Here is a 25,247-nt window from a genome sequence, read left to right as displayed (position 1 = left end):
GTTTGGTGACATGATCAATATTTTTTCTTTTCATTACGTGCCGTTTTCAGCCCATCGATCTCTTTCTTGTCATTGTGCAGCTTTTTCAATCTAGTGCTGGTTTATCATTTCCTGGCTCTCACGCACCACAGATGTAGTACTTCTGTACTACTACTGGAGTGCATGTACTTTTTCCATCTCTGATCTGAACGTATATCACATCCTGGCAGTAACGGCAGTGCAATCTCCGCTTGTCGGAAATATGAAGGGGAGACACTTAGAATGTCCTTCTGCTACACGAGTAACCCGAATAAACAGCAATAACAGCTTTCCAGGGGGGCTCTGGAAAGTTGGTGCATGTGTAATCATGTACTCTAGAAAAATACTTGCATAAGATCGCACCAGGACAAGGTAAACCCTAGTGAAGATCTCCATACATTCCTACAGAGATGGTGAAAAATAAAACAATTGCAGACACGATTCTTTATATATTTAATATCATAATTGAACACTCATTCGTTATTAAATTATTTCTTTAAATTATTCTTAGCATTCCAAATCATCAAATTCATATACATTCCCAAAAAAAAAAAAAAAAAGCCCAACAAATGAATAGGAATCAAGTCTATGCGGATACAGACGTCTACCCGAAATCTTTAGTCTTTACAAACTTTGTACCTTTCTCGTTTTGCCCAACAAGCTGGTAGTCGCTGAGGTGATAAACCCAGTCGCGTATAAATACACTGGAAATGTATACAGTTATAGTGCAAATAGCTTGACAGCAACAGTAACTATACATGTTACAAAGCAATTCAATGGTCCTTTAGTTGATCCTGATTGACTGACAGAAAAAAGTTGGCCAGTAGTAAAGCTAAAATCGTTCCTTCGCTAAAAACAGTACCGTATAGATAAAAAAAAAAAAAAAAGAGATGGAGACGGTAGGAAAAACAGCCTTTTTTTTTTTTTTTTTACACAAAATGTCTAAACAGACTTTTTCTGGATTTAGTAAGTGAGGATGGTTTTTAATAGAGCAAGAAAGTTGGCGTCCCTTTTCACTTAAAAAGTTCCTTTGAAATGCTGCGACTTGTGATACATGAAACAAACCCTGATCCAAATAAATATTTGTTGAAGCCTATAGTTTCATTCGGTACCATGCATATTAGAATGTGTGTAAATGTGTAAAAGTGCAGTTTGTCATTTGTCGTTAACGACATTCTTTATTCCCCGTTGCAGTTTAGATGCTACCTGTTGCACTTCTTTTGGGGCCCCAGAAAGCCCGTGAATAGCAGGTGTCTAATCCAGTTACAGTCACTGAGCTTCCTTCGTTAAGGGATCGCCTTTTCTTGTTTTTTTCATGTACATCAGTCTTTATTTATCGAATGGGAACATGCTGTAGAGAAGCGATTCCTCTTTCTCCACACACAGACCACGCATTCTGTTCCGCCTGGTTTACACCCACGTTTCTGGCTGATTCCTTGGTCCTTTGGGTTTCCCAAAACGTGTTCCGAAGCCTGCAGACAAAACAGGGACGTTTGCCAGACATTATGTATCGACATATTCATTTACCAGAAAAATGTATTTTTAAAATAGAACGATTTTTGTGGACCCAAAAGTAACCAAGTTATGACCAAATGACCAGAACGTTAAAAAAAAGCAAGCCGTGAGAAAAATTTTAACCGAAGTGAGGAAAATCCTAACATGCCCTAAAATCTAGAGACAAGACTTCCCAGACAAGTGGAGTTTATTATAACAGCAACTTGGGAACTACATTGGAAAAAGGTTTGATAATGTTTCCACAAACGTTTGATGCCACAGTGAGGCGTCCGATCCTAAAATAAAGCCAAATGCCAGGCCTCAGTATCACTATGTTTACTCTAAAAACATCAAGTACCAAAGTGAGACATAGTGTTGGTTAAAGTTCTATACTTTTCTATACTAAAAAATGATCTACAGTGGTAGATAGAGACCAAAAAACAAGGCAAAGATAAGGTTTATTGTAAATCTGCAGGTTCTTACTAGGTTCCTGTTACTATGCTATACTATTCAGATTCCACTAGAGCAGTATCGAGTACATTCCACTAGATGGCGATCTCAGGCTAGAAACTGAACCTATTAGAGGGTTCACACCGCATCTTTAATTTACCTTGGGAACATTTAGGAAACCCCAGGAGGAACTAAAATTTGTGGCTGAGGATAAAGAGATGTGGAATGAGCCATTATGACCAAGAGTCAGACCAGGAAGCAAAACCAACTTTTTTTTTTTTTTTGGAGGGGGTTTAAAATTCCCAAAGCTGCTAAAAATTGGCCAACATCTGGCCCATAAATACTTTTCATTCCTAACCCTGGCCCTCAACCCAACCATATTTGGGCTGGACATTTTGACCAGAGAACATAATGTTCAACTGTGTGCTCTAAAGCAGGAGTATATTTTTCAGGTCATCATGAATCAAACCACAAGCCAAAAATACCAAAAAGGCAAGTGTTAATGTTGACCAAGGTGATCATTACATTATTAACCACCATCATTACATCACAAATATTCCAGTAGGGTAAAGAAGAACCTTTTGTCCATAGAGCAAAACATGAGAAGAACATCTTACTAAATATGAATCCTGCAGTGGTGCCATGGTTTGGAGGAACAGAAGCAGTCACAGGAGCTTCTTTTGCTGCAAACAATCATGATTTTTGTTAGTCAACAAATTCCACCATTTTGATAGCAAAAACGAAAATCTACACGAAATGATTCATTCTTACACTACTCACATTTCAGTTTCCCTTTCCACAACTTTAAACTCTGTAAAGACACACAGAACACTTTATATGATGTTTGATATGATCCACCATGCATTTTTTTTTCGCTAATTAGTTCATATCTAAGTTTATCGAAAACACACAACAAATTGAGCCTGTAACTGGAGAACCTTGGTCCTGGACTTTTTGGGTAGTGATGTCTTCTCAGGCTGCTCCACTGCAGAATGCCGGCTGTCCATCAATGTTCGGGCTTCTACTGTAGCTAATACTTGAAGACATGAAGGAAAAAAAAAATGAAAGGACAGAGCTTTTAGAGGAACCAAGGGGGAAAATAAAAACAGGTTACAGATTGAGAATTAAGGCGTGTATCAGTTACCAGGGTACGCTGTAGCCCCAATGTCTGGATCAGGCTGAGGAATCAGAGATAAGGACTCTGCAGAAGGGAGTACAACACACAGATTAGATTAGATTAGATTAGATTAGATTAGATTAGATTAGATAGATAGATAGATAGATAGATAGATAGATAGATAGATAGATAGATAGATAGATAGATAGATAGATAGATAGATTGATTGATTGATTGATTGATTGATTGATTGATTGATTGATTGATTGATTTTCATAAGAACAACTTACACACGTAAGTCCATTAACACGAATAATCTTAATCTCCAATCTCAGTGCTTTGAAACAGTCGGAGTAACGCTTGTTAACGCATGTTCCTTGTAAGCAATTTCTTAAGGACAGAGATCTTTCCATTCTGTTATTTACTTTTTAGTAACTTTTTGTGAACTTCTATGAAAAAATGTGGATTTGCCACTAATATATGCCTAAATACACCGTATTGCCAAAAGTATTGGGTCACCTGGTCATAAGTACGGTGCATTTTTGTGCGTTGCATTCCACATTTAGTCCCAATTTCCTGTTATGATTTCACTAGATTTTGGAAAGTGCTTATGGATATTTGTGTTCATCAGCCACAAGAGTATTATGAAAGGCAAGTACTGATGTAGGTGAGGAGACCTGGGGTGCAGTCAGCGTTCACATTCTTCCCAAAGGTGTTCATGAGATTAGAGCTCTATAGCAGGCTACTAGAGATCTTCCTCTCCAAAACATGTAAACCAGATCTTCAAGGAGCTCACTTTGTACACAGGGGCAGTGCCATGCTGGAACAGGTTTGGGTTTCGGAAGTTCTAGTGAATCCCTTCCTTTCTTTCAACTTCTCCCCTCAGGGTTCGGCACAGCGGACGTTTGATTTGGCACATGTCTTTACGCTGGATGTCCTTCCTAACGCAACCCTCCCCATTTATCCGGGCTTGGGACCGGCACTAAGAGTGGCTGGGGTTGGTTCCCTGACCGGGGATCGAACCCGGGCCGCAGCGGTGAGAGCGCCGCATCCTAACCCCTAGACCACCAGGGGACCTGGAAGTTCAAGTGAATGCAAAATTGTATTGTAGCGCATCTAACGGCGTCCTGTACAATTAAGTCAGGCGACCCAATACTTTTGGCATTATAGTGTATTTAGGATACAAAAGCCATAAACACTTGCGTTTGTATCAAGAACATGGAAGTAACCATTGAATATTCCCTAACGCACTCACGCCATGTTTTCTCGCCAGTCTGTCAGTGAAAACTGAGTGGGTAATGTAATAAATATGAAACCACACGGTGAAGCCGTGGTATTTAAATTCAAGATATGACTCAGCATCATGTACCACATTGGCCTAAAGTGACTCTCAACATGTTTTACCGTAATATAAATATATTTCCTTTACCATTTATAAAGAATACAAGCAACTGAATGTTAAAGTTTTGAGACAGTATTGAATTGAATACATTAAATACAGTTGCCTCAATCATGGGGTATGTGGTGTTGGGTGCTGATTGACTACATTTACATCAGTGGAAATTGTGACTCAGTGGAAATGCCTACCTTGTTTTGAACCTTTCACTTTAACACTCTGTTGGAAAACAGAATCACACACACACACACATGTACACAGTGAAAACATGATGCAAACAGACATCATACACTCAAACTGCATTCATAGTTTTCCATGAAATCTTTTGAAAATGGTACATTATCAGTTCCATGACATTTATTCAACCCTCAACCCTGTCATTTAAAAAAAAATTTAACCCTCAAAAATAATTGCTCACATGTTTAACAGGAAGTTGCATCATTCACAACTTCTCAAAGTAAATCATGAAAAGAAGAAACCTCACTTTTAGTGTTCAGCCTTGGGTTTTTTTTAATTTCCCAATTTAAAAAGAACAACAAAATGAGAATTACGACTGCAAAAACTGCTTTTTTTGTTTATTCTGAGCACACGATAATGACGTATTTATTAATGTTCTCTCTTTTTTTTTAAACCAGACCAAGTGTGATAATCGAAATCTCACACTCGCAAATACGATCAATGCCTGAAAGTGCACAATATTTCCAGCCTAAAATCCTAACCTGGAAGTAAAAGTCAGTTTTATTCAGTCTTTTCTTACAAATAAATTTCCATTCTAAAGCCATGTGTGTAAATGATAAATAATATAATACAAGCAGCATATTTAGAAATTGCAGACAGTCTACAGAAATGAACAAACTAGGCTCCATGGGCCAAAGTTGACCCTGGTGACCTTTGATTTAGCCCCTTATTCAAAAGAGGGGGGGGGGATGGGGGGGATAAAAAGATCTGCATTTTTAATTAAATATTTCAGCATAACATTTTTTTAATTTTTAAGCTGCAAAAAAATACGTTAAATTTAATATGTAGAGAATAGAAGTGAATTTAACTCGGAAAACAACTGTTTACAACTTAATTAATTTGAATAAGTCATTCAACTTAATTTGACTACAAATTTTTCATTGTACTATAAGTTTAATTTAACTAGAAATATTTAAAAATAAAAATGCATTAATTGAACAGATTAGAGAATAATGTTTTCTTTCTTTCTTTCATTCTTTTTATTTATTGTGTGTTTGTTTGTTTGTTTGTTTGTTTGTTTGTTTGTTTGTATAAACAGGGCAGGGTGGGTTTGTTCTGCAGTGAGTGTCTTGTAAGAAGGGGACATATGTGGGACTCCCATTTCCTATCATTCTCTTGTTCTTTATAAGCACTAGTGATCCATATGAACCTCTCGAAGTGAAAACTATAAATAAACAAATAGATATAAATAAAACTATAAATATATATAATATATTTAAACTTTAATAACTATATATATATATATATATATATATATATATATATATATATATATATATATATATATATATATATATATATATATATATATATATGATGCTAATTTAAAATGTTCTACATTTTGAGCAACAAATCATCAGTTATTTCACATTTGTTTGTTTTTTTTCATTTTTAAAACAAAAAATACAATGAACACAACATATATGGACCAGCCCTGTTAATATATAGGTGTATTACAAATCTAATCATTTCAATGTTACTATACTATTTTAGGCGTATTTGCAATTTCTGCTTTCATGTCCGCACAGCTTGCACCATAATCAAGGAGTGTCACTGGGTATCGCTTCGTGCTCAATTTCCCAATAAAGAAGTGTGGACCAATCCAAAGAAGGCTTGACTTTTTTTGCATCAGATTTTTTTTTTTTGTAAGATTAAAATTTTTCTCACCATCATCATTAACTTTCAGGAAGTAACCAGTTTTCAAGTTGCAGTGTAATGGTAAAAATCCATAAAAAACCTATTAATCACCTTGCTTCTGCTCATCACCTCTGACAATGTCCTTGGCTGGGAGTTTCCAGCCCACTCAGAGGAGGTACCCAACCTCTGTCTTTGCACCATTGTCGTGTCAAACTGATAGGGGGCGCTGTTGCTCTGATCTGTTATAAAAAAAAGAGGAACATTTAGTCCAGAAGTATCGTGCGGAAGTATTTCAGATCCACATGTCGATCAGAATTACGCCCCAGATATGCCTGCTTCTGCTTAGCAGGGTCTCTAATCTAATCTTTTAGCAGTCTATTGTGTGGCCAAACTATTTCTGACAGACCACAGATGGGGTGCCATTGCGAATATGTCAAATTAAAAAGATTTTATATTGAGGTAAACAGTTCTTGAAACCTTAAAACAACCACTAAATGAGCCATCATTGAAAGCTTATAAATAATGTCAATTCCGTTCCAAGACTCAGCTCTGTCATCTAACCAAACCTCACACTAGGAAATATTAGGTCATATGTTCAACAGGAAGCTGCCTTATTCGAATGTTTTGAACATCATCAGAAGAAACATGTTGACTTTTACCTTGAACCTTCCTTTCAATCATGTTAATGAGGTCACTTGGAAGGTACAGTCCTTTTAATAATCAGATTTTTAAAACGTATTAATAAAAACATGGCAGAAAACTATTAAGATGTTAACATTCTTTCTGTATTTGTTTATTCTCTGCTTAAAACTCAACCAAGTACAAAATATTCCCATGTAAAATATGACCTTGAAAAAAAATGAACTACTGTTGTCTGACATGGGTATGTTTTTTTATTTAATGCATGTCGAAAAAGAATTCAAGTCGCAGCACCTAAATGACACTAAAAGTGGAATCGCTCATGTGGCCCCATCGTACCTTCTTCTATGATTGCAAAAGATTCAGGAATTTTTGGGAGCGAAGGACTGAGAGGAGCGAAAGAACTGCGAGGAGTTGGAGGAGCCAGTGTCACTGAAACGGCAAAGAAGGACAAGATGTTGAAGAAGATACGCGGCCACTGCATGCGTGAAACATGGTCCGTTAAATAATGCAACGCGTATTGTGATCTAAGCAGATGATAAAAAAGCCACACCGTACCATCCATCTGAAAAGAATCAAGTGTGCGTTCAGGAAGAGGAGGCGTGAGACTCTTTGGAGGTTCTGGGGTCAAAAATGAGAACGAGATCAAATCAGTCTTTATCTCATTCAAAACCATTTTGATTGTATTGCACTTTTCCTACAGGAAATAACACATGAGCAAAAGAAATATCTAATTGATCATGTATTTCCTGGTATAAGATTACAATCAGCCACATCTAAGATTATTAAAACCCACTTCCAGCTATTTTTTACTCATTTCAAACCTGAAATAGATGTAGAAAATGTAGATTTTTCTTATTCTATATTACTATCTATGTTTTGCTTTTTATCGCAAATCGTTGTCTAATTTTACACAACTAAGCAGTTTAGGGCCTTGCTCAGGGGACCTCAAAACATCGGATACCTAGTAAGCAAGCTAGTAAGAAAAAACTCCCTAAAAATGACATCCTTTTAGGGGACTCCCAAAGGAACCCACTGTTTTCTACAGCAGATAGTGGGATTCGAATGCATCACTTTGTAGAAAAAACAGTGTTGAAACGACAGTTTTATTGACTACTTTACTTAAAAAATTATTATTTTTTTAGCAGAGGCACGTGAAGAATGCTGCAAGGATGTTGAAATTCATTTTCAACATGATGAGGCAAAGGTGGCTGGAGCATGGATACACATCTGAAGAACTTTTATTTTACCTGTTGAAGGTATGTGAATTGGAGCAAAAGCCTGGTTGTTAAGAGGAACTGGAAGGAAAGCAGATCACAGCTTTGGTTAGGACTCATTGAATACTTGTTGAGTCGTTTTTTTTCACATGAATTTCATTATCATTGTGTTTTGTATTAGATTTGTAAAAAAAACTCACATTGAAGTGATAGTCTTGCTCTTAAACTCTGAAAGAGAGAACATATATAAACAGTGAGACCACTGTGCAAGACATTTAGACAATTATAACTAATCATTTATATGGAACTGACTCAAGACCGAAGAACGAGAAACTGGCTGAGAGAAACAGTAATTGTAGCTTATAGAAAGTGAAGGAAAAAAAAACAACCATGCTAAAAACACTAGATACCACTTAGATTATTAAAATCTCAAATGTTATCGAAGACTGAATTGCCCAGAATTAGACTTCCAAATAGTCGTGAGTCAAACATCAAGGCCTAAATGAGACTTAGCACCTCACACAGACGTACAGACCTGTGAAAAATGCTAAGAGGTCAGGTGGCCACAAAACACCATACCAGCTTTTTGCACCTTGGCACAGATTCTGCAAGTTTCTAGCAATGTATTAGAAAAACGTGTCTTTCAAAGTGGAGCAGTGAATCAAAAACATAATCAATAATAAATGCTATTACAAAGACACTGCATTTAAACTTGTAAATGTAAATCCCACTGACCTTACTCCTGGACCAGGACCTTTTAAAGTCTGACTCGTCTAAATTGGAATTCCCAGACCATTCAGAGGATTTGCCAACCCTTAGCACAGTCTCCTGAGGCTTCTCTTGTACTGCAATCCGTAATAAATCTGGGAGGAGACAAACTGTCCATGAGCGACATTCAGCTGTGAACGACAGCTCTATTTGCTAGAAACATTGGTTCCCATTTAAGATCTAATCGCATGCTCATGATCAGATTTGCATTCCACTCTCAATTTATAGTACATTCATGCAGGGATCTACTCAGCCAAATCGAACACACCAAATATCAGAATGAGAGGGGAATTTGATTTGACTTGGCATCGTTTTCGATGATAGACTGAGTATTTTAGAAACTGCTGCATTCATGGGATTTTCATGTATGTCAGACTCTAGAATTTACAGAAACAATGTGAAAAAAAAGATTTAGTGACAGTTCCGACTCACTGACCTCTAAAACACTGTTGATTTTAAGAGATCAGAGGCCTGGCATAACTAAAAATCTCATAACTCAAATAAACACTATAGCCGGTAAGCGGAAAAGCATCAACATGCTGCTCCTTGGTGGATGGGCTACAAAACCAAAAAAGCACAAGCAGGTTGTCATCGATAAATAAGAACCTGAGGCTGTGATGGACACCAAAACTGGATATTTTGAATATTAAAAAAGGAGTGACTCAGTCTTGAGCTGTATGTACATGATATAATGCACTGCGCTGCTGCTGCCACCTGATTGGCTGCTTATACAAGTGCATGGCTAATCAGCGTTCAGTTGTTCCAGATAAAGTAAACGATTATTATTGTGGGAAAATCAATCCCTGATATGAGCCATTTTGTACCTTCATCGTTAGCCATTTCAAAAGATTCAGGAGTTCTTTCCGGCAAAGGCGGCGTAGGAGAAGGAGGGCTTGCTCCTGTTAAGGAAAATAGCATTCGTACTAATTTAATCAGATTCACAAAGTCTTAACTTAGTCCCAGGTATAGCAGTTTTACACATCTTTTCAACCTCTTACCCCCAGTGATTGTGTCAGAAACAGAATCGGGTGGGATGAGCAACGTCAAAGTCTGGACGATGCCTTTATCAACCATATTGTCCATTTCACCCTCGTCGTCTATGACGCCAATATCTGTGAATAAAAGACACATTGCAGGTTAAATTCGTCTGTCACATTTGTCTCCACTACCAATGGACCATAAAAAAAGCTGCAGTGAAGTATACAGAATAGTTACAAAGAACTAGAGAAAGGAACAAATCCCAAAATGTTTTCTATGTGCTATGAAAATGGAACAGAAACAAACAAGCATTCAAGATATTTTTGTATTCATTTTTAGTTTTCTTTAAATTCTTACTTTAGTTATCAGTTTTTAACATTCCCCACCATTAGTGGTGGCAGTGGAATTATCCCCCGCTTCATCTTTTAAAGTCATGCAGTGACGCTTTCGTCTTTTTAGCCTATTCAGCTATTCCAACTGTACCTGTATTTTTACACTTTTCTCAAACAGCCCACATCACCAGCCATCACAAATACGTCAATATTAACATGTTTACATGCTTCAGTGTGAAGATGTCCTTGAAATCTAGTGTACACAAAGTAACTGAAGGGAAACTCTAAAAATGGTTTTGTGGGAAAATGAAATGAATCGAGACATAAATATATAACATACCATTCAACTCGGGTGAATCGGTTGTGCACGGAAGAAGAGTAGGTGTGGGAATTTGTGGCAGTTCTGGTTCTAGAAAATAAAAATGATCAAATAAGTACATGCTTATAGATTCTTTATGATTACATTTATCTAAATTTATCTGGTAAAAAAAAAAAAACACAGGTAAAATTGCAAGCTTGCTTTTATTTACAAGGGAAATGTTGGGTAAGTTCAATGAATTGATAATGAGGGTTGGGATTCATGACTCTGAATTTCAAGAATCTTAAATAGAAGACGTTGTTCAGTGATTAAAACATCGGATGTTAGACTTCTATAGAAGGTTGTAAATTCAAATCCCAGCACCCAGCAATCGACCCTCAAGTCATTAAATGTAATCTTGGTAGACTAAGAATTAGACTTCAATATCTTAAAATATACTATAATGCTAGTCATAAAAAGACAAAAATGAAAGACAGAATACAACACTGCAGCTTACCTTCATCAGCCATAATATAGGATTCTGGGGTTCTCTCTGGTAGAGGAGGAGGACTATCCTCATCAGACATAGGTGTAGTTACACCTGACCCAAGCAAATACAAGGGTAGTATCATTAGATTATTAGCCTTCTAAGCACACAATTTTAAAGTTATCACTCCTTTCTATATGTCTGACATTTTTACTCATGAGAAAAAAACTATTATAAAATAATACTTTCATATAAATTAGAGTTTAAGCATTGAAAAATACTTGATAGCCCTGGAAACACATTAGCATTCTGACCTGTACTTGTGTTCTCTTTTGGTGGTTCAGTACTTGTAAGAGTCAAAGTGGGGCCAGGCAAAAAAGGGTTTTTTGTGTCGAGGGGTCTTGTTTCTGTAGACCCAGGTGACATAGGAGACTCTGGGCCAAAATATGGATCCTCCACTGTAAGACAAATGATGGGAGTCTGAAGAGGAGCTTCATCAGGGTTTGACTCCTGTACTTTGTCAGCAGTAGGAGTGTCAGCAGGTTGGGTTTGGTCTGTTGTAGCAGTTTCAGCTATTAGGAGATTCCGGTATCCAAGATCTGCTTTCTGAGTTTGAGTAGGTTCAGATATCTGGAGCATTAGGTTTTCAAGATCTGTTTGCTGTATTGGTGGAGATTCAGGCGTTTGAGACTTTTGGTATCCGGTATCTGTTTGCTGCAGAAGATTAGCTGCAAGTATCCGGGACTGTCGCCATCCAAGATCTGGTTTCTGTGGTCGAGGAGGTTTAAGTATATGGACCTTTTGTTGTCCAAGATCTGTTGGCTGCACCGGTGGAGGTCCAAGTATTTGGGGTTTCTGGTGTCCAAGGTCTGTTCCCTGCAGTGAAGGAGGCTTAGGTGTCTGAGACATCTGGTATCCAAGATCTGTTTTCTGAATCTGAGGCCTAGGTGTCTGGGACATGTGGTATCTGAGATCTGTTTCTTGAAATGAAGGAGGCTGAAGTGCCTGGGACTTTTCGTGTCCAAGATCTGTTTTCTGAAGTGGATAATGTCCAGGTACCGGGGGCATTTGGTATCCAAGATCTGTTTTCTGATTTGGAGCAGGTTTAGATATCAGAGAGTTTTCACATTCAAAATCTGTCTTTGGCAGGTGACTTGGTGTAGCAGTAGCCCTTGAAGAAATTTGAGAAATGGCCCAGTTCTTCATTCCATTAAACACATCTGTTGGTGTGCGTTTGGGGTGCGGTGGGCTGGGAGGTCGAAACGGGGGTGGACGTAGCTGTGAGCTTGCATGTGCAACCTTCTTGGGAAGTTGTGTTTGCACCTCCTTTTCAGGACGCCTGCGAAGACAATAGAATTGACCAAATTGCAATGGTCTCAATAAAACCTGCATATTATCGCTCGTATTTACACAAAATAGAAGTTAACAATACCTGGGTTCATAGACTGGATATAGTCTATTCTCTTCTACAGGCTCTGGCACATCCTCAGACTCACTTGAGTCTGAAAATTCGCTGTCACTATCTGTCGGGATGGGTGGAGGTGGAGGTGAAGCTAGAATCTGATTTATATTTAAGGACAAATGAGAAATCATTAGGTGACTTTAAACAATTTCAATTACTTTAGTTCTTAGAAATTCAGCTGAAGTCAGGTACTGGTACTGATTAAAAGTTTGGGGGTTTAAGCTTAGGCACTGCCAAGCTGCTACCCCTGGGGCCTTTATGCAAGGTCCTCAACCGCCATGTCTGACCCCCAGCTCCCAACATCATTGAGATTTGCAAAGAAATAATTTTCACTGCCCTGTAAAATATAACGTGCCTTTACCTTTTTACTTTTAGACCACTGACCATTACACAACACTAAAAGCAAGCAGGAATATATAGGAAAACATGAAGACATGATTTGCCATGTTTGCCAAGGTAAGAGTTGACAAATTTGAGTTTCCTGCAAAGAAACTCAAATTTGTGAGCTCAATCCTTAACCACACTGGACAACTTTGGGATAAACTGGAACACTGAATGCACCACAGAACTCCTCACCTGCCATCAGTGCCTGATTAAAAACATTTATTTATTTGTTTGTTCGTTTAGAGTACTTTATCAATCCCAAAGTGACAATGTTTCACATATCACAGATTGTCAAAAAGCTGGGGTCAGAGTCCAGGTTCAGCCATGGTACTCCCTGGAGCAGAGCAGGATTAGATGCCTTGCTCAAGGTCCCAACAATGGCAGTGCTTTTTTGGCATTGCTGAGGCTTGAACCCCTGACCCTATTATCACTAACCCAGACCCTTAAACACTGAACCACACTTATTAAAACTTTTTTAATAAACATAGATTAATGTTAAATCTCTATTAGGCACTAAATACTGTTTATTTAAATATTGTTTAGCCAATTACAATTATATTTGATCCAAATATTCAAATTGAGTGATTTTGGATTCTCACCTCCTTTTGTATTGAGTTTGACTCCATCGTCTGCAGATGCTTCTCAAACAGGAATTTAATCGTTCTGTACACCAGTTCGTACTGCTCCTATACACAAAACAAAACAAGGGGTTGTTTCTTTTATTGTAAAAAATTACAGGAATACCGAGACAATCCACATGAATGGAGAAACTTGGGACCTTGTAGTTTTCTTTATGACAGGAAGATCCAAAATAGGTTTTACCTTGGTCTGGACTATGGAAGGCCGTTGTTTTCTCATGTCCTGAACCAGGTCGTAGATGCTGAAGTCCTCTGGTATCATCTAAAATTAGTTGAAACAGGGAAATATCTATAAGATTACTGTTAATTGTGTATGTCAATACATACTGTATACCTTAAATGTTTGTTTGTCTGCATTTCTTTCCTGTAAATAAAAAACCCTAAGTGGTTTAAAACGTGTTCTCTTACATGTTTTTTCAGAAGGTTCCATGTGTAGTCAATGACACACAGCGCCCCTGTCCTTCCGCAGCCAGCACTGCAAATTTCCAAAACCACAAAATTAGATTAAAATCTCTGTCAAAATACAACATGTGGCCTAACCTTGTCCTTTTGTTTACTGTTACATAAACCTCCACTCTTCTGGGAAGGCTTCCAACTAGATTTTGGAGAATGGCTGTATGGATTTGTGATCAATCAGCCAAATAAGTTCAGGCATTGATATTAGGTGGGGAGGATAGAGGTTCAGTTGGCATTCTATCCTAGTTTAACCCCAAAAGTGTTCATTGTGGTTGTTATGTAAGTCCTAAAAGTTCTTCCACTCCAACCTTAATAGCCCATAGTACAATGGATTGCTTTGTGCACAGGGACACTGCTGTGTTACAACATGTTTGGGCCACTAATTTCCAGTGAAGGGGGTTTGTAATGCTACATCTTGCAAATACAAAGACAACATTTTGTATGTGAAAGCCCACATATAGGTGTGATGGTCAGGTGTCCGTTTTGGCCACCTAATGTACTTTAAGAGACACTCTGTTCTCATGAGTCAGCAAACAAGTGACATCACAATCATCGCATGAAATACTCGTTTTTCAGACCAACACCCAGGAGACATGCGTTAATGGTTTGCATCTCATCAGACCACTTTAATACACTGAACTTATACACTAAAGTTGAATCATTTTCACACCAACACTGGAAATAATGTACATTTCCATGTTCTGTCCTTTACCTTGGTTTCAAAGCAACAGAAATCTACATTTAATGAAAATAGTAATAGTGTTTGCAGACTCGCTCCTTTTCTGCAACAAAATTTTCCTTAACTGTAGTTTCCTTAGCTGAAGTCTGTCTAATGTTGGTAAGATGCTGCTGTCCTATATGCAGTCATGTGCATCTCCCTGTAATACCATGGCAATATATCATGTCTAGACAGCTCTGAGTGTTGATAAAACACACACACAGTCATGTGTACTTGACTGCAATAACATGTGAGACACTTGCAAAAAAAAAAAAAAAATGTGAAAATGCAGATATTCAAATATCCATATATTTTAGCTTTTGACATTTTTGTGTACAGAAATTTGACATGTAATGCCAATTACATTAAAGCATCTATTCCCTTGATAAATTCCTTAAAAAACACAGCACATAAGCCCTACATCACATGAGTATTGCCTCACATATATATTCACACAATACTTATGCATGTGCCACAAAGCCCTAATGAAGCTGTCATGACTTCTCATATTACCCAGAAACCAGGGCTGGAAACTACGCAAATGATGTGAGAAACAGCACATTTGCCTTTTATGCTGTGTTTTTCACTTCACTTATTAGCTCAAGATGCCATGTTGCATTTCGTGTCAGCACATCTGGCTTTATAATAAAGCAAACAAGACAAGAAAAAAAAATATTGCACTATAGTGTTTTGAAATATAGCTGCTTGTGTTTATGCGAGAACATTGGCTTTACTTACAGACCTGTAAGTTCAATTGGCCAACCACCTGCACGCATTTCCTGTGTGACTACAGAGCACACACCATAAAAGGGCACCCACAGGGTCTGCTTGATGTGTAACCTCAAAGAGGATGTTATTTTTTTTCTGCATTTATGCTACTTTACACTGAAATTCAGTTACCTGCAATGAATGCAGATGGGCATGTTGTCCTGGTCCTGGAGAGCACGCATGTCCTGCAGCATGTCAAGAATAGGGTGGATGGAGTCTGGTACGCCATGATCAGGCCAGTTCATATAGTGCAACTGCTTCAGTGTGCGAGATGTCTGGGGGGGGGGGGAGAATGGGTTGTTTACTATTATTACTATAATGGGTTGTACAACTATTTATGCTCGTCATCTTTTCTAGAGCAGTGAATGGAAAAAAAGATCACCTCAGATTTTCTTTTCTTTACAATACACTCACTTACATTGTTAAAAGTCGCCTTCAGGGTCCTTATCAAGTAGTCCCCCTTGTACTCTTCGGATTCCTGACAAAAAGCAGAACATTTTAGCACTTAGATGTTTTCTCCTGCATGGTATGTATGTACAGCCTTAGCTACACTTCCTACTATACAAAAAGTAAAAGTTCTCTTTTCTTTATCTTTCAGCAAAAGTTTAGGTTTAAAAGTATATAATTAATGGTACCAAGCAACCACAAACAGGAATGTACTCCTCTATGGCTGTTTCCAACACACGAATCCGTTTCCTCTCTTAATCTTACCACTACTTTTAGTTTGAAATAACAGTTGAAGGAACTAACCACAAAATCATTACTACCAAAGTTTCATCTCTGCGATTCTTTTATTTGTATTGAATTTTTTGAAGGAACTTAATAAAAATGGTCATTCTGATCATATCAACTAGATAAATGCTGTGGGTTATACTGCATTTCCTTACAAAAGGACAGGAAATATGGTGTGAGTAAGACAGGAAGTGTCACTTACACAGACTATTGAAAAAGGTTCACACACAAACACATCCATCAGCTTTTCGGGCCAGTAGCGCTCGCACTTTTTCTAAATACAGAGGAGACGTGAATTTATACTTTGCAGATGTTAACCCTTCATGTGAAAAAGTAGTATTTAAAATGTGTGTTACATCTTAGCATTTGTTGTACTTTCATAAATAATAAAGGTAAATAAAGGCACAATATGCTGCAGCAAAGCTTACCCTTCCCATTTCAAATTCCCTGCAAGCCATCACGATGACCTGAGGAGAACAGTGGAGAGAGAAGTTCCCAGGGTTTAAAGGATTCCAATGATGCAGAATAGTGTGTGCTAGTAAATTGGGTCCCAATTACACTGTATTGACATAAATACTGAGACACCTGACTTTTCCACTCATATGTGGTTCGTCCCCAAACTGTTTCCACAAAGTAAGAGGCACACAATTGTCCAGGATGTCTTTGGCTGTGTTAGCATTACATATGCCTTTCACCAGTGCTAGGACTTGAAGACATTTATATATAGGTTAGAGTGGAAGATCTTGAGTGGCCTGCTATATAGCTCTGACCTCAGCACTACTGAACACCTTTGGGATGAATTGGAATGCTGATAGTGAAACATCTTCCCAGAAGTGTGAACAGCAAATGGGGACTAAATGTAGAATGGGATGTTCAGAAAGCACACAAAGTCTTATGGTCAGGTGTCCAGAAACGTTTGTTTATATACTGTGTTAATGGGAATACACAATAATGATATATTTTCCACTTTTGAATTCATAGAGGTGCCAATAATGATGCCACACATTGATTTAGCATAGGTTTTTGCGAAATCATTCTTCCCACATTGAAGCACGGTAGTGGTAGCATTAGAAAAAAAATAACATTTATGCGCTGACCTGTACGTTGTATTCCCAAAGCATCCTCCAGAAGTCCAGGACCGTGTGAGGCAGTGGGCCTTGAGTGGCAATATACTCCATTGGCCCCCAAACCCCCTACAGAAAAATAGAGAATGCAAATAAAATAAATTATTCATATTCTGTTACAGATGAACAGGTTTCATATTTCATATTCATATATAACTTATTTGCATTTATAATGTAAAGCAAAAACAAAATGAAACCTTGTACCTCACCAGTTCTTCCCCCTACTTATACTATGATTGACTTGTCAGTATCAATTTGATTCTACTCAAATGGGTTCAGTTCAGTTTGATGTGTGTACCGGAATCAACAGACGGCATTACCACAGATCACAAATCGCATTTACAGACATCACATTCTCATATGTTGAACTTTTTTTTTGTTTTTATGGCAAAGACGTGACTTTTGTGCATGTCTATATGAAACATCTCAATCTTTAATGTCGACCCTAAAAAATCCGTTGACTTTCAGTTTTTTTGTTTGTATCTTATAGGTTTTTTTTTTAAAAGTGAAAGAAAAAAGAGATGCAAGCTCACATACCTGGATGAAATTTGCATTGATGAAGTCGGTGTCATTTTTGGAGGTGATCAGTGAGAGCTTCACTCTGCTGTGATCAACTGTGGTGAAACACAATCACTGTTAGCGCTTGTGTTAGCGGTGACAGGTACTCACATTAAATATCATCAGTAACAAGAGCAAAAAAGAATGTTTCACTCACATGGAACAATGTCCTTGTATCGGTTCTTCTTGACGTTCTCCTGCTTTTCAGCAGCCTTGGTGGTATAGGTCTTATCTGTACGGTACTTGGTCGACTGCCTCTTTAGCTTCTAATTGAGGAACAACACAAACAATGTATTTTTTACTTAGCTTAATTCCATTTGTTTTGGTTTGATTTGCTTCGATTCCAGTCATTTGTTTTGTCTAGTTTGTTTCTTTACCTTTTTAATGTTTTTGTTTTACTTAGTTCACTTAGTTTTGGTACATTATATGGGCAAACTTACCACAAAGTGGAAGGCACACAATTGTATAGGATGCCTTTGGATGGAAATTACGTCTCGACAATGCCCCAATGCGCACAAAGCCTCCATGATCATATGTTTTACATGAATTTGCGTGGAAGATCTTAAATGGCCTGCTATAAAGCTCTGACATTAACCCTATTGAACACCTTTGAGATGAATTTGACTGCACCTCAGGCCTCCTCACCTCACCTACATCAGTTCCTGACTTTACTAATACCCTTGTAGCTGAATGTGCACAAATCTCCAGAAGCACACTCCAAAATCTACTGGAACATCTTTCCAGAAGAGTGGAGGTTACTATAACAGCAAATAATGACTAAATCAGTAAACAGTTAATGACCTCAACAATGATGTAACTGTAATGAATGGATATTCTGTGCCACCCAGATGAGGATGAGTGCCACCCATTTGAGTCTGGTTCCTCTCAAGGTTTCTTCCTCATTCCACTTTCCTTGCCACTGTCGCCACTGGCTTGCTCATTAGGGACAAACAAAACTTTTTAAGGGCTAAACTTATTCTGACTCATTTTTACATTTAAAAGTTATATATGTAATCTATTTCATTCTGTAACATTTGTTTTGGGACAAGGTCAGTTGTTAAATGTGCTATACAAATAAAATTAAATTGAATTGGAAATGTGATGTTCAAAAAGCAGTAATTTTATGGTTAGGTGTCCACAAACCTTAGTTGATATAGTGTATGAATTACTTATTGGATCATTTCTCATAGCTTAGTAAAGTTTTACTTGGTTTAGATTTGTTTTACTTAGTTATCATATGCACTATGCCATAAGTGGACATTTGGTGCAACCCAGATGAGGATGGGTTCCCTCTTGAGTCTGGTTCCTCTCAAGGTTTCTTCCTTATGCCATCTCGGGGAGTTTTTCCTTGCCACAGTTGCCACCGGCTCAATCATCAGGGACAAACTTATTTATAAAGAACATATTCACTTTTAATCACCACATTATCTGTGTAAAGCTGCTTTGAGACAATATTCATTGTTAAAAGTGCTATACAAATAAAAATGAATTGAATGGAATTGAAGTGTGTTTTATATAGCTTACTTATATACATTTTAGTTGACAATGTTTTAATTAGCTTAGTCATATTTTATTTTGTACAGCTGTGTGTTTCCTAGTTACATTTCATGTAGCTTAGTTACACTGATCAAAACTATCATGTGTGTTTTACTTACTTAGCTGTGTAATGTTTTTTTGTTGTTGTTTTTTTTTTACATTACTTATATGCTTTATTGTGTTGATGATTTACTTATCTATATTTCACTTAAGTTTTTTAATAGATGCATTTTTCTTTTCTCAATTACACTGCACATAAACAGCAATTTACTTACTGTTTTACTGACCTTAGTTATGCTTTAAATGTGTTTATGCGTATCTAGCATAGCTGTGTTAACTTAGCATAGTTGTGTTTCGCTACATATCCATGTTTAATTAATGTTTTTTTTATTAACTAAAGATATGTATTGTTATATCCTTACTACACCCCATCCTCTCCAAAACCCTATACTAGAACTAATGTATATGCTCTAAAGTGCTTTAGAAAAAAAAAGATTGCACAATGTCAATGCACTCAATATGAAGGTTTCCTGAAAATATAATAGTTTAATATCTGCTTCAGAGGCTGCACCAGCATTGTTTCACGGCCGAGGTTTGAAAGTCATGTACGTGAGAGTGTGTGTTTTGCATGCATTAGAACAACTGTTTCCCCTTAGTTTGTTTGTCTCACAAGAAAAAGGCCATCTTTCCAACCACAGCTCAGGTCTCAAGCAGCGCTCACTGAGAAGGGTCTCTTCAAGCGTTTTTTTTTTTAGCATGAATACAAAGCTCACTTGCTGACTTTAATGTTCTTTTAGGTTCAAAAAAATGTGGTTTTATAGATCTATAGGCTCAGACTTCATGTGAAAGTCACCAAAAGTTACAGATCTGTATGTTGTCGCTGCAGAATAAATGGGTGCTTCATTAAAACAGGTTTAGTGAGGTCTCCATGAGACACATCCAGTTTGGCAGAAATGTTGCCTCGTAGTTAAAGGATGCAAATTCCTTTTTTGCACCATGACACTGAATTCTAATTAGAAGACTAATTAGGAGGAAAGCTGTTTTAGAAGCCTACTGTCCTATGTTGAAGGCAGTGTAATAAGTAAACTCAAAGACGAGATATACGTACTTCTGTACAAGTGGTCATAGACTGTGTTTGGGATGCTAATACTGTCATGTAACTATAGTGCAACACTCTGCATGTAGCACTGAATTATAATTTGTTACTGCTTTAAAAAAAAAAAAAAAGATCCATCCAGTCCAAAGCACATCACATTAGCTAGATATTAGACATATATACATTAGATAGATCTGCTCATTTGTTGAAACCTGCATTTATCTTAAATAGGCACTTGTTTCACAGAAACATTTCATCAGAGTACAATCCAAGCCAAAAACGCATATGCAAAGATTTTCTTTAAGAGATAGCAATTTGTGATTTCATTCCCAAAAATGCCAGAAGTGATGCAGACACCTCTAAAGGGATAAATCTGATAAGGTGAAGGAGAGCCGAATCCGTTTTGAGATGCCGACCTCACGTACAGGTGAAATGTGTTCTAACATGAACGGTAACATTCAAAATGCTAATGCTAATTATCTTTTTTCTTTAAAGATTAATGTTCATAAACAAACGTTTGTGGACACCTGCCTATATGTATGTGCTTTATGAACCCTTTATGACCCTATTAGCTGTTATAATAAGATCCACTCTTCTGGAAAGATGTTTGGAGTGTGGTTATGGTGACTTGTGATCATTTAGCCACAAAGGTGTTAGTAAAGTCAGATACTGATGTAGGTGAGATGAGAAGGCATGTGGTGCAGTGTTGTAGTTCACCCCAGTTGTTTTCAATATGTTTGAATTGAGAGCTTTATAACAGGTTTTCCACTCCAAACCATGTTAACAATATCTTGGAGCTGGCTTTGTCATCCTGGAGCAGGTTTTGGTCTAGAAGTTCAAGTGAAGGGAAAATTTCATGCTGCCATATCCAAAGAGGTCTGATACAACTGTGCTACTTTGTGGTAACAGTTTGAGAAATGATTACATTTCTCACAAATGTGAATCTTGTTTGTTGTAAGGTTACTGTAACATATTGAGTAACTAAAATATTGTTGAGTGAAAAAAATTGGTTATGTTATTGAGACTGGGTCTAAGACAACTGAGGTTAGACAACGTAGAAGTGAAAATGATATATAGAATTGTGTTTCTGGATTCAATTGAGACATATTAGTTAAATTGTCTTAAATTGTGTTAAATTAGCCAAATTAATACGCTTAATAAAATATCAACTTCTTAAACTAATTTCAGAATCACTAAAACAGAAGCATATCTGACTCAAGCAGTAGACCATTAACCACATTAGCCACCATTAATTCAATCCTGTGATGCTTCCTAAAAAGCAAACAGACGAAATAATGCTAAGAACAGCAGTGTTTCAAAAGAAAATAAGCTACTTAGTAGCAAAGCCCGAGCTGAGAGACAAGAGACTAAAGACGGTCTTTGTTGTCTACGAGCATTCTCGTGTCTGCAGCTCATGAACCACCCAAACTGTTCTTTTAGGAAGTGAAACGGCCGGAATTTGTCGAATGAAGTGTTTCTGTTCAGTATGTCCACCAAGAACTGGCTGTTTTTTTTTATTTTGTGATATCTACCACCACATGCCTGCAAATCCATATACAGTATACAGCTTTGTTGCTAAACAGCATAAGTGATGATTTAAAAAAAACAGAGTAACTGCAAGTAAATGGTAGCTTTTGCCTCATCTTCCAAAAAAGAAATATCTTAGAATATTATTAGGAATATTTCTAGTACATACAGATGCAAAGGAAAGGAGAAAAACAACATAATGGGACACCACAAGGCAGCATTCTATAGATTTTGCTAACTGCAATGAATCATCTTGGTTTTGATGGTGGTGGAGTGTGAAGTCACCACCAGGAAGTGTTTGTTTATGCTGAGATAATAATTTACATATAAATTTTTTATTAATATTTAAATATTGAGCCTACTATATTCAGCCCTGGGGCGTGAGGTTGGGGTCTTCCTGAAACAGATCACACCCATCTAAATAAAGGTAAAAGGTGGTCAATCAAGTGAAACTCAAACCCCACAATTCATAAGAGAGGCACAAGTTTTTTCCCCTGTGCCAGGTTGTTATGTAGCAGCAGTAGAGGCTCAGTAGTAAAGGTTTGAGTTACTCAGTTACTCATCAGAAGGTTGGGAATTCAAGCCCCAGAACCACCAAGCTGAAAATGTTAGAGGCCCTTGTGCAATGGTGTTTATCCCTCTCTGCTCCAGGAGTCATGGATCACGACTGACCCTGTGCTTTGACCCCCGGCGTCCTAATTTCTAAACTTCACTGTGCTGTAATTAGATTAGATATAATTATATTCAGCGTTATTGCCTTTAATGCATGTTCGACCAAAACAAGGCAATTATAATGTTTAAATAGTTGCTTCGTTGGCTTCTCATTTTGATTTAATAAGGAAAACATTTCTTAAAGAATAAATAAATGGATGCTCTAAAGTTCTGACACTAGAGACTCCTTCCGTAAATGCTTAATATTCAGTATTTAATACAGGAAGCCTTACCAACAACCATCTCACTTTCTGTAGACCTTTTTTTTGTTCAATATCATTTTTATTTTTCTAGAAAATCCATTTATTATTAGTCTTGATTAGCCGAAGTGTTCGTAATACAGATTTACTTACTATATCTGCTACTACAGAAATGATAACGCATTCCAACAAGTCATAATGAAAGAAGATAATTAAAGCCAGAGCTGCTGTTAAAGATCATTAAACCAGCTGATTGATCAGATTTAAGAATTTGGCTGTCGGATTCAAAAAAACATAAAAGAAATAATAATTCATTGATCAAGTTACATTGATTAAGGCCAGAACAGATTGTATGGTGGTTAACATTCAGCAGATTTGAGTGTAATGGTGGATAGAGAAGACAAGCTTCTCTTTTTTTGAGTTCCCACTGTCAGAAGCGGAAGTTTATTTTAAGTGTGTTTTGCCACATAGGGTAGTTACCAGCTGGCTAGTTTAACTAAATTCTGAATATTTCTCCCTGTAGGCCAGTTATATGAATCTGGTTACACTATCACTGTATAACACAACTGGCTACTTGCCTACACACCCACATGTACACACACACACACACACATACATGTTTATTTAGATCAAATGTCAAAACTACTATGTCCACTACTCAGACTGCCCTGGTGGTTACGATTTTATATATGTATATATTACAGATCTTCTTGTCTGGGGTTCTAGATCAAAAGGTCAAACAAGATTTGACGACAAACTTTTGTCTCTATCGACTGTAAAAAAAAAACTGCGTTAAACTTTCATAGCAAAAACATTTTCTACCCAAACACACCAGCAGGCATTGAAATGAACTCACCAAGAACTCGACAGCGTAGGAACCATCTTCATGTTCCGATGTGGCCTCTTTACTGGCGAAATAAGCCAGGAAGTTCTTCAGGATCTGAGCTTGGAGTTCCATGGTACGGCGCGTCCCCCAGTAGTGCCCTCTGTCATGTCACATGGCTTTGAAGGCCTTGGTGTTTCGAACACTGTTTTATCTGGCTGTCTGGCTTTCTGGCTCCTTCTCACTCAACTTTTTCTCCTTTTTCACTGTATCCTTCTCTCACTATCCCTTTCTTTCCCTTTTACTCGGCCTGTCTGTCATCGCTCCCTTCAGCTTAGAAGTTGCCCACGTTTTGAGGAACCCAAGTGCTGAAGCACTAGATGGGCTGTTATCACGGAAGTTTGTCAACAGGTTTCTGTGGTCAGAATAAAAATACCACCACTGTTCTCATCTCTGCCTGCCTCTTGCTTAGTTGTTGTCTTCTCTCACTTTGGCTCTTTCAACTAGACTTTTTTGTCTTCTCTCTCTCTCTCTCTCTCTCTCTCTCTCTCTCTCTCTCTCTCTCTCTCTCTCTCTCTCTCTCTCTCTCTCTCTATTTCTTTCTATTTCTCATTCTGTTAAACTGACACTCTGTGTTACTGGGTCCTAGAGCCACCCCTGCACAGGAAGCATGCAGTGGGTGTGATTTTGTTTTTGTGTCTAAGACAGAGCATGTAATAGAGAGAAGGAATCACTGCTATGGCACCGAGCAGGCAGCTGAAGTTGCACGGCCTGTTGGACGACACTCAGGGTGCTCTGGGTGACATTCAGGGTGTAACTGAGATAAGAACATGTCTAAGTCTGACAGGTGGCTGCGATAGATGTCATCGTGTTTTTTTCCCCAGAGCTGCTGTATATTTCAAATACAAACACAAGCGTGCTTTTGGAAATAGTCGGTTATATTTTGTTTGCACAACAAAAGAAAATCCAGGTTTACATAGCAGAAAGTCTGTCTGAATAGATGTAGAGGTTTTGACGGCTACCCAAAAATCTTCTTTTTTGGCTCCATCTAGGGGGTATTTCTGGAAGTATTATATAAATGGACAGTTCAGTTTCATGGCTGAACATATTCTTAAGACATACAGTATCTTTTTAAATGTCGGTGCATTTGTGTTTCTGTGTGTTATATTTTTTTTAAAGTCAAGCGCTCAAAAATTACACTCTGTGATATGTATGCTTAGCGTTGTGTTGGAAGGTCAACTTTTTCACTGGCCTCATGTCTCTTGCAGATTACATCAGGTTTTCCTGCTGTCATTAACTTATCTTGACCACAACCGTGACCTGTTTTTGCACAGTGTCAAGAGTGTTGAAAAGCATTCATACAAAATGATGCATCCACCACCATGCTTCACTGTAGGAAGGATAAGCTGAGTGTCGGGTTTCCTGCTAAATATAGGGCTTTGTGC

General features: G+C 37.6%; 1 protein-coding gene across 3 annotated transcripts; it reads right to left on the bottom strand.

Moving 5' to 3' along the window:
- Positions 1–452: 452 nt before the first annotated feature.
- ptpn22 (protein tyrosine phosphatase non-receptor type 22) lies at positions 453–24,594 on the bottom strand. 3 transcript variants are annotated; one of them, XM_083570646.1, is made up of 30 exons: positions 23,836–24,522; positions 22,431–22,485; positions 18,067–18,175; positions 17,889–17,965; positions 17,325–17,420; positions 16,656–16,694; positions 16,430–16,501; positions 15,914–15,973; positions 15,628–15,770; positions 13,962–14,028; positions 13,738–13,815; positions 13,515–13,601; positions 12,502–12,629; positions 11,384–12,408; positions 11,100–11,183; positions 10,625–10,693; positions 9,973–10,086; positions 9,799–9,873; positions 8,942–9,069; positions 8,407–8,434; positions 8,240–8,287; positions 7,548–7,610; positions 7,329–7,421; positions 6,462–6,589; positions 4,667–4,694; positions 3,107–3,163; positions 2,874–2,998; positions 2,743–2,773; positions 2,580–2,645; positions 453–1,490 (listed from the first exon to the last, which is right to left on the bottom strand). In XM_083570646.1, exons 5-30 carry the CDS (start codon positions 17,403–17,405, stop codon positions 1,429–1,431), a joined length of 2,979 nt encoding a protein of 992 aa, XP_083426772.1. In that variant the 5' UTR covers positions 17,406–17,420; positions 17,889–17,965; positions 18,067–18,175; positions 22,431–22,485; positions 23,836–24,522; the 3' UTR covers positions 453–1,428. The 3 variants fall into 3 exon arrangements, with proteins under 3 accessions (XP_083426772.1, XP_083426770.1, XP_083426771.1); XM_083570644.1 differs by lacking the exon at positions 22,431–22,485 and having other exon boundaries at positions 23,836–24,594; XM_083570645.1 differs by lacking the exon at positions 22,431–22,485 and having other exon boundaries at positions 2,901–2,998; positions 23,836–24,594.
- Positions 24,595–25,247: the final 653 nt, after the last annotated feature.

The sequence above is a fragment of the Silurus aristotelis genome, assembly GCF_946808225.1.
Source record: "Silurus aristotelis genome assembly, chromosome: 19".
In the NCBI taxonomy this organism is placed as follows: domain Eukaryota; kingdom Metazoa; phylum Chordata; class Actinopteri; order Siluriformes; family Siluridae; genus Silurus; species Silurus aristotelis.
This window is presented reverse-complemented; position numbering and strand designations above follow the sequence as displayed.